This window comes from Tupaia chinensis, unplaced genomic scaffold (genome assembly GCF_000334495.1).
Source record: "Tupaia chinensis unplaced genomic scaffold, TupChi_1.0 Scaffold000346_1, whole genome shotgun sequence".
NCBI classification, from domain to species: Eukaryota; Metazoa; Chordata; class Mammalia; order Scandentia; family Tupaiidae; genus Tupaia; species Tupaia belangeri.
Genome location: NW_006159840.1, coordinates 6,917,443 through 6,929,793, shown reverse-complemented (window position 1 = coordinate 6,929,793; position 12,351 = coordinate 6,917,443). Strand labels below are relative to the sequence as shown.

The following is a 12,351-nucleotide window of genomic DNA, read 5'->3' as shown; positions in this document are numbered from 1 at the left end:
CCGGCAGCTCTGAGAGCGAAGGGGAAGTTTCAACATGCCGATCGCACAGTTGCTGGAGCTATGGAAGAAGATCGAGGTGGAGCCCATGGAGACGGAGGTGAGCGGGGTCCTGGCCTGTTTACCCAGGGGCGCCGTGGGCTGAGTGACGGCTGGTGACAGACCTGAGCCTGGATGGGCAGAGGCGTGTAAGTCGGATGCGTGTGCGCGTGCAAATCCAAACATCCGACGCTCACAATGTCCCTGTGCTTCTGCACCGGGCGGCATTTGTGCGCTACACGGAAACGAAAATGGATAGAGAAAATGAATGTCTTAAGCCAAACTTTCTGGGTGCTTCTTGAAGTCTGCGCGGCTGACCTGCAAGTGTTCCCAGGCTGAGTGGAAGCAGCTTGCTGTGCCTTCAACAAGTGGCTTTGAATTATAAGCCCTTCATTTCCCGCAGGATGAAAGCAAAGGCAAAAGCAATGCTGTTTTTTAAGGAGAAGGCTGACAGATAATGCGTTTTCAGAGGGCTGCTTGTACTGACCCTTGTGATCGGAGACGGACGCTAGCCCGTGGCTGGGCCAGCTGACGTGTGGGCCCAGCTTACTGGCCACAGGCTTCTCTAAGGACGTGGAAACCTCTGCCCTAAGGAATTCAATTTGCCCAATTCGAATGATATGTTAGATATATTTTTCCCAGAAGTGGAGTTCCCCAGAATTATTAACATCTGCTAAACTATTAGCTGTACTTAGACCATTGATAGCAACTCAAATTGCATTTAACAGTGGCTAATCTTAATGACTTACTAAATCATTGCAAAATCCAAGCTTTAATGTTTGCCTTATTCCCTACAGCCAGTACCACATCTACAAATGCGGTGCTGACTGTTTAAAATTGTATTCATCTTTGTGTCTCCATGGGATATGTTGAGGCTGCCATGTAATGTCATTTTAAACGGACAGAGGTTCTGTTTTAGAGGAGTCTTTTCTTAATATATTATGCTTACTACTTTTCCTGGCAACCGATCTGACTCAAGGCTTGCAGTATGCCTGCTGCTTAGCGGGGACAGGGCTCTACGCCCGTTTCTTTAGCAGGAACGGCCTAGACACGGTTGCCCGTGGGAGTGTTTAAGGCAGAAGACGACACCACCCCTCCTTTTGGTGTTATTGATTGTTCAGTTTGTACGTGATGTTCTCCTGGCATGGAGGGTGGAGCCGTAGTGAGAGCGTTTACTTCCGGGGTTGCCAGTTCAAGTCCATTTCTTCCCTGCTGGGAGAGCGCTGGCTTCCCCGAACACCGAGCTAATGAATGACCCAGACCGAGCCACGCGCTCTTTCTTGTTGGTGCTGCCTCGAGCCCTCTGGTTACCGGAGCCATGTTTGCGGTGGTGAGCTGCCAGCCGGGGGGCCCTCGTGAAGGCCGAGCTCACGCAGCGGGACGGGCTGGCCTGGGTGTGGAGGTGGCGGGAGCAGGGTCTGCAGGCCTCTGGTGGGCTCTGACCCACAGCGCCGCCAGGGACAAAAGCTCTGAGAAGTGGCTTGAGTTCCAGATATTTCTGAGACTAATTGAAAATGGACCTCTAGTGAATAGATTGGTGTATTTTCACCGTGTGGACACATGAACCAGGCGTGGGTGCTGACCAGAAGCCACACTGGCTTCAACAAGGGGCCGCTGTGTCCCTGGCTGACATGGAGATGGCACAGCCGCCAGAGGCCACTCCACCAGGCCGGGGCATGGAGTCATACTATTTCAAACACCTCGAGGCCCTGGACGGCCCTTGCCGAGGGAGGGCCGAGGCCGTGGACCGCCTCCCGTGCTGCCTTTCCACCAGGGGGGTGCAGGTCTGGGAGGGGTTTTGGTTGATCTGGATACAGGAACAATACATTACACGGGTAAGTTAAATTAGGTGGTCCCTGCAGCAGAAGACATTGTTTTGGTGAGGGGCTTCCTGGGTACGTCTTTCAGGGTACCTACTGTGGGGTTGTGCTCTTGCTGGAGAGGATCTGATGGCTGGTCCCGTGGAACTCAGAAAACCCGTCCTTCCCACAGAAAGATTAAAGCTGAATATCCTTAAATATTGACTCCAAGTTCCCGAGGAAACCTCCAAATCCACAAAATACGAATCCCTTCGGAGCTCAGGGCTGGGACCCTCTCTCATCTTGCCCCCGGTCACACCACGTGGTGTTAAACTCCCCTGCACATCAGGACCTGGGCCAGGCAGGATTCCGCGCCGCCTCTGACTGCCAAGCCGAATGTCACCAAGGCTTGCTGAAGAGCGCGCTGCTCCCACGAGGGCACCTGCAGCGAGCTGTCACTGTGAGCTGTCACTGCAGAGCTGTCACTGTGAGCTGTCACTGCAGCGGGGCTGTCTGAGTCTCCAGGGCAGCCATCGGGGCCCCGCGTTCCCACTTCACCAGGCCGTCCTCGTGCCTCCTCACCGCCCTGCTTCTCTGCGGCCTGAGGAACTGGCTACCGGGGCTCTGTGACCCCGTACACCGTCCAGACAGTCCCTCTGCGCCAGCACACACCAGCAGGCTGCTCTGTCAGGGAGCGTCTGTGGTTCCCGGAACTGCTGTGATTCCTGTGAACAGGGAGCGTGGCAGGTTAGGATGTGAGGTCCCAAAGCCCCGGAAGAATCTAGCATGAAAAAGAATGTAGCATTTTTTAAGTTTTAGCAGCCCTTCAGCCACAGCCTTCAGCAGGGTGACGAGGCCACGGCGTGGTGGGTGGGAGAGGCGGGCAGACGCTGCCTGGGGTCTGGCTGGCCCTTGGCCTTGCTGGGGCTGTCCTACCTTGGAGGAAGGGAGAGCAGGGGCATCAGACATGATTTCCTGGAGGCTCACATCAAGCCCGGGAATCCGTAATCGGCCACTGTCGGAGCTGCCAGGCTGGACACGGAGGCAGGAGCCGGCGGGCTGACAGCGGGCAGCTCTGGTGGTGACTCCCACGCGGCTGAGCTGGGCGGCTGTGTGCAGGGCTGGCTCCCCGGGGCTCCCTGGCTCTGGGCAGTAGGGACCGTCCTGTCCCTGACTCGTGGCCTTGGGCCAGCCCCGGTGGCGCCTTGCTGTGTGCCATGGCCAGGCCTTCACTCCCTTTCATGTGATTCGTCCTCCCAGCAATAACCCGAGGCTGGGACCCACTCCCTCCCAGGGTGGATGGCTGGGATGCCCGCGGGCCCTTTCTGTCTTCCCTGTTTAGTCCTTTGGCTGCATGGAGGGCACCTCCTGACCTGCCGAGTGTAGGCTGCACAGTCTCCTCGTTCTCTCCGATCGCGCCCGACGTGCACGCTCCGCCGACCCGTGGTCTGTGACGTGGGACATGAGCGTTTCCTGTCCTTGCCGCCGCTTAGTCAGGGTCCGCTCTGGCACGAGGCATCTAGTTATGACTGTGGACAGAGAAAAGACCGCACGGCCCCTGTCCTGGGCCAGGCTGGACTGCTCAGGTGGCCTCTGCGTGGGACCGGTGTGAGGGCCCCCACGGAGTAGCTGCTAAACTAACGTATCTCCTTGTTCCCAGGCCGCCGAGGAGGAGGATGTCAGCCTGGACACGGAGCCTCCCACGGAAGACACGGCGGAAGAAGTAACTATCCTCACTTACAGCCTGGTCACTGGAGGGGACTGGCGGGGTGGCACCGGGGGGACACGTGAGTTTGGAATTAGTGCTGGTGTGTGGTTGTCCAGCACCGTGTGAATGTACACACGCAGTACGTGTGACCACATATGTGTGCGGTGCACGGTCGTGACTCTCCCCAGGAGTAAAACAGCGAGTTACACTGTCTCCTGGTGTGGACGATGGGGGACGTGTGATCACCAGTCAGGGCAGGCATGAGGGACGGCCCGCAGGCGCGGGAAGAAGTGAGACGTCACTCCGCCTGCTGGAGGCGATGGATGCAGCGGAGCTTCCGAAACGCCCGCTTTGTCGTGCTGAGCGGCCGCGAGCCGGAGGCGGGGAGAGCCCAGCCGGGCAAGGCCATGGGAGGGTGAGGCCAGGAAGCCTGGGGTGGGGGGAGCAGGACCTCTAGAGAGGACGTGTTCCTGCCGTGGAGGTGACGTGGGGAGAGCGCCAGCTGCCACGGGCCACACCTTTCCCGTTTACAGCCCTTGGGAATCTGTCCTGCTCAGGCACCGGGAATCCGGCTGAGCCCTTAGTAACGGGAAAGCGTCAGGTGACATGGTGTCACAGGGAGAGCTTGGTGACAACAAGCTTATCTGTGAGCGAGACAGGGACAGGGCAGGACAGGACAATTCTCGAGAGGACTGGGTGCTGTGGTAGAGGGTCCTGGTGAGGCGCCATCCTCCTGGCACCCCTGGTGACTTCTCTCTCGGTGGCCGCAGCCAGGGAGCCCTGGGCGAGACCAGCCGCCTGAGTCGCTGTCACTTGCTGCCCGGGAACACAAGTCCTAGATGAGCCACTTGACGACTTCTGAAAACAGCTGAGAGGAGTGGTGGCCTGGAGGGTGCGGCGGTGGCCGTCCTGACTCAGAGGCCCCCTAAGCCAGCCCTGCAGCTCGCCACCTTCGGACTCTGCACGCGAGACCTCACGGGCCTTGCACGCAGACACGTCCGTGGTTGGACCTGGAGGCCGGCAGGGAGCCTCGTGGTGCTGCCACGGGGTCTGCCTCACTGCTGGGCGGGGAGTTGGCGGGCGCTCCCCTCAGCCCTGCCGGGGCCTTGCAGCATTTGGCCCGCCCTGCGCCTGTGGTCCCCGGGAGAGCAGCAGGGCTCTGCTTTTGCGGCTCCACAGAGGTCAAAGTGTGAAGAGACGAGGGAGCCGGTGACCTTCCAGGGAAGATGGATGTCCCAGCATGTCCTCGCAAGGGGCAGTGATAAGGTGGGGAGGAGGGGCTGGGCCAGCAGAGGTTCAGGCCTGGTCCCATGTGCCCGGCCCCGGTGACTCGAGAAGCATGCCAGGTGCATGTGCACAACCCCAGCAGGTGGGCAGTGGAGGAAAGTGCCCTGCTGGGACGGCGCCCCCCGCGGGAGGGCTTTCTCCCTTGTGCTCCCTCTCTCTCTCGGTCTCTCTCCCTGGTCAGTATGTGCCCTCTGGCAATGAAGAAAATGAAAAATAAACGGGTAGAGATAGAGGGAAGCTTACCCCCCACGTACAGTAATATGGCCCAGAGTCTCAGAGAGAGCAAGCCCCTGGGGTCACTGTCCCAGGCGCTCGGAGTTCTCCGGTTTCCTGGGACATGAGGCAACTGGCGTGGCTTCAGGAGGCTGGGGCGTGGCACTAAGCACACAGGCGTGGTGGCCCAGACGGGGCATGCGTGTGCGTCCTGGCTTTGTCCCTTAGGGTTTGGGGGCAGAATGCCCTGGCCCCAGGGCTAAGGGGCAGCAGAGATTTCCTTCTCGCTTCTGGGGCTGGAAGTTCCAGCTCAAGGCTGACGGACTCCGTGGCTGGTGAGGCCCACGTCTAGATGGTAGATAGTTGTCCTCCCGCAGTGTCCTCCCGTGGCAGGATGGGCAGGAGCTCTCTGGGCCCCTGTCACTAGGGCGCTGGTCCACTCATGCAGCTCCAACCTTGGGACTGAATCGCCTCTGGGAGGCCCCGCCTCCTAGTCCCCTGAGCACGGGGTCAGGATTTCACCACGGGAGCAGACTCCAGACCACAGTGCTCAGGAGGACGAGGCTGAGAAGGGAAGCGTGGGTTCCCAGCAGGAGGCTGTGTGCCAGGGCACACAGGTCTTGTCATTAACTATTTATTTCCGGATTGTCGTGACATCACGTTGCTGACTCTTGTCGCCCGTCCGTCCAGCAGAGCTCAGAAGGTCTCCCTCCGGCACCCTGGCTGTCAGCTCCCTGCCCCCACTGCTTCCACCATTTACCTCCTCAGCTTCCCCGTGTTTGCGAGGTGCCCTGGCACTGTGTCTGTGCCTGCCCGATGGCACAGGCCTACGACCTCCTGGTGTCAAGTTGCCTTGCGTCAGAATGTTCTATGGAAAGCTGGCTGTGAGTCTGTTACAGGAATGTGGTGAAGCACTGATTTGTTTGTTTAAGATTTTTTTTTTTGGCCATGGAATGTGTATGTTCACCAGAGAGAGACAGAGAGAGAGAGAGACACACAGAGAGGGAGTGAGTGAGAAATCACCCCCTGGGGGCATGCCCACACAGCAGTCCTTCTCTCCCATTCCCCTCTAGGGATTTGGGGCATGCATACATACCCAGAGTGAGTTTCAAGCTGCTGGGTCCAGGACTTGAACCGTAGCCAGACGTGTGGGAGTCTAGTGCTTTAACCACTACGCCCCCTGCTGGCCCCAACCCGGGCTTCTTTCAGTAGTGGGATAGAGGGTGGGGAGACGGTCACTGTCCCCCAAGGCGGACCTGGTCTGAGTGGAGTCAGGCAGTGCTTGGGCCTTAGTAAACGGAGGAACTCTGAACAAATGTAGGAGTGCCTCGCAGGACCCTGCAATGGCCGTTCGGATGCCTCGCCGTGTCTGTGGGAGTAACGCACGTGCAGGACAGTCACTGCCGGAGGCCTTGAGGTGTCCATAGGTGACCCTGACGGCACACCTGCAGTGTCAACCACCACAGCTGCTGGCCGTCCAGGTGTCGGTGCAGGTGTCCAGCTTGGTTAGAGGCGAGCTTGTCTGACCGCCCTCCTCGGCCTGCCCACTGGGGATCTGGCCGCTGTTCTGTCGCCGAAGGGTGGGGCAGACTAAACACGTGTAATTAAAAGTCATCTTATTAGAAAAATAATTAAATCAATGGCAGGTTCTTATGCATCCATTCAACCAGAATTACTTTTTGTATCCTGTGGGCTTAACGTTGGAGGATGAAAAGGTCAGTCGAGGTTCGTCTTGGCACGTGCAGGAATGTCGTAACTAACATGGTTTCCTCCCTGGGATATTCTTGCCTACTTTTTAAAGTATACAACATGTTTGGGACATGTTTTGCACAAATGCGTCTGCGTGCACTTCTTGTTCGGTTGTATCTCATGTCATGGCTGTTTGCCTTCTGAGCAAAGGGAAACTGGGGTGGCCTGGGGTGAAGACGGGAGGCAGGCAGGAAGCCCGTTTCGAGTTCTCAGGTCAACACGACACACCTTTACCCGCCATTGCTGAGGAGAGGCCTCCGCTCTCCAGAAGTTGGTGTCGCCAGGCGTGGTGGCATGTGTCTGGAATCCCAGCTGACCGGGAGGCTGAGACAGGAGGGTGGCAAGCTCAAGGCTGGCCCTGCAACACAGTGCAATGTCATCTCCTAGGAAGTCAGCATGGATAAGATCAGCAGGTGGCATAGTGGTTACATTGCTGGACTCCCACGTAGTCAACTGCAGTTCGAGTCCTGGACCTGGCGCCTTGGAGCTCACTGGGTGCAAGTGCGTGCGTGCCCAGAGTCCCAAGAGGAGAATGGAGGAGAAAGGATTGTGGTGTGGCCTAACCCCTGGGGGAGTAATTTCTTGCTTCCTGTCTCTCTGTCTCTCTAGCTAGTGCACACCCATGGACGCTGGACGTTTGTGTTACAGATGTGCAGGAGGGCTGGCCCCCAGCCTCGGCCCACTCAACACGTCGGAGCAGCCCGCCCATATTCTGAGCAATGATGCTGCCATAGAGGCCCCAAACTGAACTGCGTTTCAGCTCCTCAAAGGACTGAGGAAGGCGGGTCCCAGTTGCACAGAGCCCCGAGGGTGGGCCCGCCCTGTGTGGTGGTGACCCCATTTCCTCGTCCCTTTTGCAGGTTAGGGATACTGAAGGCTGGCAGAGTGGGGGAGCTGTGGAGCCTAGAGGGGTTAAAGTTCAGTGCAGACAGCAGACGCACCTGCAACTGGGCAGGGTGGAGGTCTCTGAAGGCCCTGCAGGGTAGAGGTAGTGAGGGCTGGCAGTGTGGGGAGCTGTCGGCTAGCAGAGTGATTTATGGCCTCAGTGAATTTGTCCAGAGGGGACCTGCTGCTCGTGGTGGGAAGGCCGATCTGGACACCTGGCCAGGAGCACTTGGGGTGGCCTGCCAGCCACATGCAGGAGACCCCTGCTGCGATGCCGAGCCTGCTTCTCAACCTGTGTGGGAGGTAACGTCACGGGGATGGCAGGGGCCTCCTGGGAACCCTTCTGAGCCACTGTCCAGGGAGGCAGAGGGAGGAGTGGAGCCTGTGCCTCATGGGGATGGGAGTGAGGACCCTGTCCTGGGCCAGGAGACGGCCACCAGCCTGTTTCCGCGGCTCACACTCAGTCTCCAGAGCCCAGGCATGCCATGCTCCCGGGCCGACATACTGAGTGTAATTTCTGGTCCCTGTGCACGGGTGACTTAAGGTGAGTTTGTATTTATAGACGAGTTTCCAAAAATATCAGGGTTTGTCAAGTGACATTTTAAAGGGTTTAGATTTCAGGGTTGTGTTCATTAATAATAATGCAGACCATCTTCTTACCCGGTCGACTTCAGGAACCCAGTTCCAGAGAAGCTCTGTAGAGCATCGGCGTGTTTTCACTTTATTCCCCGTGACTTCCAGGGCACCCCCCTGTCTGCATGCGCCGTCGGCTGTCAGTTTCAGTTGGCGGGAGGTCCCCACCGGGAGCCAGACAGCAGGGGCTTTGTGACTGAGGCGCTCCCCAGGCGCAGGAGGTCCGTAGGTGCTCGCGGTGAGCTCTGGGCGTTGGCGGCGTGCCTCGGTCGCCGTGGTGGCCGCAGCTCGGATTGCGGCCCTCCACGTGGAGGAGAGGAGCTAGGCAGGCGAGACCGTGAAGACACGGAGCGCTGGAAGGAGCCCGTCCGAGGGTGCTGCCAGGCTGGCTGAGCACGCAGTACAGCGGCACCCGGTTGGCCAGCCACGGGCAGTCACCTGCAGACATGGCAGGTCACCGCTCTGCCCTTCTCGAGGGTGGAATCTAGAGAGTGCCATTGTTCCTCTAAACTAAGAAAGAATGAACGAACAATTGAAGGCAGATTGAATAGGGATGAGACAAGATGAGTAATGAAGCCCAGGAACGAACGGAGCAATTAGAGCAACGCAGCTCGGGCTGGGGAGAGCTCACCGCTCCGAGGCTGACGAAGCAGCGTGCGGGCCTGCTCATGGCCGGAGTGGGCCCGTCTTTTGGATCGCCTGGCGGCCTCCGGAGGCCCGGTTCCGTACATCGCTGCCCGAGTCCCTTGGTCGGATTTCTCATTGCCGTCCTGTGCGCGGGCAGGAATGGCTCTCGTCCTTGCAGAGGTTCTGGGGAAGGTCGGAAGCACAGTGCTGGGAGAAGGAGCAGGAGCCCCAGCGCCCGTCTGTGCTTTGGGAAGCGCCACCCCAAGGCAGCAGTGAGGGCGCCCTGGGAGTGGCGGCCCCATGTCGGTGGCGTGGCGTTCCTCGCGAGGACCCGCGGAGACTAGCCTGGCTCCTGTGCTCCAAACACGCCTGCCCCGTGGGTGCCCCTCCCTGGGTCTCTGTGGTCCCCCACTCCCGGGCGTGAAGACGGCACACAGCTCTTTCCTGTTCCGAGACCCTCGTCTGTCACAGTCACAGCTGCGCTTCCTCTCTGACTCCAGGGGTGACCCAGTGTGAGCGGGAGCACTCTCCAAAGCCCGCTCCGGGAGCCCATCCTATCTGAGGCCGCATGGGGCCCGCCCGCCCCCTCCTGCCTCCTGCTGGTCCCAGCCTGTGGCCGGACATGGCCCGTGGACTGGAGCACAGCCGTCGGGACAGGGTGTGCGGCCCCGGAGGCTCAGTGACTTGGCAGTGGTGTCGGAAAGGACATGCCCGTTCTCCAGCCGAAAGTGCGCTCCCGGCACAGCCAGGCATCTCCGTGGGCAGAGGTGGTTGCTGAGTTATGAGAACCACCTCATGGCTGCTGCGTCTTCGTTGAGTGCAAGGCAGCAGGTCCGACAAAGCCCACATGGAGCTCGGGCGTCCTCGGGACTGAGGGGGGGGTGACGGGGTGGGACGGGAGCCTGGCTCTTCCCTGGCATCTGGTTTCTATCACCCTGCACCCCCTGAGCCCGGACGAGGGTGGGGGGGCTATCGCCTCTCCCCCATTTTTCTGGTGGTGAAATCGAAGCGTCTAAAATGATGTAGTTGCTACGAGTAGGAGAGACCCAGTAAGAGGGTGTAAAACCAGGCATTTCCCGTGGGCTGCGTCTCTCAGGACGCCGAGTCCAGAGCGCTGAGTCGGAGGTTCTGGTGAGAAGCGGCCCGGGCGAGCGCCCTGCTCCAGCCTTGCTTCTGACGGTGTCCAGGTGGCTCTGGAACAGGGAGATCCTGCCCCTGGGCCCGACTTCCATCCCTTCATCTCCCTCCCGTGCGGTTAAAACACTTTCTTCCAAGACGTAGTGGGGGACACCCCCGTGCACGAAGGGCCTCTCTCAGGAGGCCTCCACGGAACGCTAGGGGCCTGACCCAGGTCCCGGAGCTCAGATGCTCGCCTCTGGCTCACGTAGAGTGGACGGGACAAGCCACGCGTCCCGTGTCTGTGGAGAAAGGGAGGTGCAAGGGTTCGAGTCTCCCTGAGGGAATAGGTGTAGCCCCGTTTGCGGAGCGTCTGCTCTGGGCGGACGCGGCCTCCGGCACAGGGGACAGGACGAGGACGACAAGCCCCTCTTCAGGGTGCGTGGCCCATGCCATGAGGGGCACACGGGAGGTGGCGGACATGCCCTATCTCCTCCCCCGGTGATAAACGGCTGTGCGTCCGTGGGCAGCAGCGGAGGTGCCCTGGGCCCTCGGCTCCCAGCTGTGCGTCCGGCTGGAGCCGGTCCGCTCCTGCAGCCCTCCTTCCCTTTACTCTTCAGCAGCTGTCCTCCGACGCTAAGTGACACACGCAGTGACCAACACCGCCTTACGTCCGAGCATCCTTGGCTGTGAGCAGCCGCCTGCAGGAGGCCAGGGCGCGTGTGGTGGCACCGCGGAGACTCCAGATGGCCAGGAGGGCCCTGGGAGGGGCCTTCTGCAGAGCCAGGTTACGGTGGCCTCGCCGAGCCTGTGGTGTCAGTGATGGGACCCGGACGATGAGAAGACACCTACCAGCAGAGCGCTGTGACGGACAGCGGCGTATGGCCGTGTGTGCGGCACCAGCCAGCAGGCCGGGCGCAGCGGCGTAGAGGCTGCCGTGAGATGGGGGGAGGAGGCGTGATGGTAAAAGTGAGGCCTCGCCGAGGCCTCTGCATTTATTCCCACTTTTCTGGGAAACCATTGGAGGCAGGAGAGTGACGTGATCTGATGTGTGTTTAAGTCACCCTGGCCTTCGGGTGGGGCCTGGGGCTGCCGCGGAGGTTCTGGCTGGAGGCAATGGCAGGGCGATGGCGGCCGTGAGAACTTCACATCTCCCTGCCCTTTACTTTCGCTGTCCTCTGGCTTCAGACCCAACTTGTCCCCATGCCTGTGGGAACCAGGTCCTGTACCCTGGGCAGCGTCAGCAGCAGGAGGCACCCTGCCTTGGTTTGAAGCGAGGGCCTGAGGTCAGGGCCCAGGGCGCTCCTTCTGGGACACCCAGGGAACCCGCCCATGGGGGTGAGAAGAGGCAGGTTGCTCTCCCTCGGAGGAAACCTGCTCTGGGTGAGCACCACGTGGGCTCCGGGCACCACGGCCAGCTCAACAGGACTGCGGCTGAGCTGCTGTGTCTGTAGGCCCGCAGCCTCCTGGGCTCCCGGACAGGGCAGACCAGGTACCCACTCAAGGGCGCGGTGTCCGAGCAGTTGCTCTGGGAGCAGGGGAGAGGCGTGGCAGCTGCTGGGTGGGCTGCTCCCCGGTCCTTTCTTTAGATAAGCAGCGTATGGCGTGCACTCTTCAAACCATGAGTCAACGTCCATTGCTGCGTAGCAGGTGTTCTGTGTGGCTGGTACAAATTTTGTTTAGTAGTTGTACTCTCTACCATTCAGAGACGTAGGTTTTTATTCTGTCCTACTTTAAGTTTTAAAGACAACATGTATTAGCCATCTCGGAGCTCTAAGAGTCAGGGTCACGGTGCTGAGGTCTGCGACCCGGGGACTCCCTGGGGGGGAGCCTGTCCTCGGCCACGCCGCATCTCGAGGCTGCCCTGCGTCACGACTCATGGCTCCTCTCGGCATCTTCAGAGACACCACGTGGCACCCTCCGCCCTCCCTGCCCTCTGCCAACAGCTCTTTTCCCCGCCCGCATCCTTTGCCGCCCTCGTGGAGGACCCTGTGACCCCCTCGGTGGCGGATAGAAACCCTCACGTCTCAGTGCCGCATGTTCTGCCCACACACACAGCGCCTTTACCCTTACCCTCACCGTCATCGTCCTTATCACCATCACTCACCGTCAGCACCATCACCATCATCGTCCTTATCACCATCACCGTCACCACCATCACCGTCATCGTCCCTATCACCATCACCGTCAGCACCATCACCGTCATCGTCCTTATCACCATCACCGTCACCACCGTCACCGTCATCGTCCTTATCACCATCACCGTCACCACCGTCACCGTCATCGCCCTTATCACCA

General features: G+C 59.8%; 1 protein-coding gene across 1 annotated transcript in view; it reads left to right on the top strand.

Annotated features, from left to right (window-relative positions):
* The first annotated feature begins 6 nt into the window (after positions 1-6).
* Positions 7-12,351, top strand: part of RPS6KA2 (ribosomal protein S6 kinase A2) — a 336,349-nt gene continuing 324,004 nt past the window's right edge. The window contains exons 1-2 of the mRNA XM_006152264.1: positions 7-97; positions 3,496-3,558. Of these exons, the coding sequence (XP_006152326.1) occupies positions 35-97; positions 3,496-3,558 (126 nt within the window). The 5' untranslated portion in view covers positions 7-34. The remainder of the gene's footprint in view (positions 98-3,495; positions 3,559-12,351) is intronic.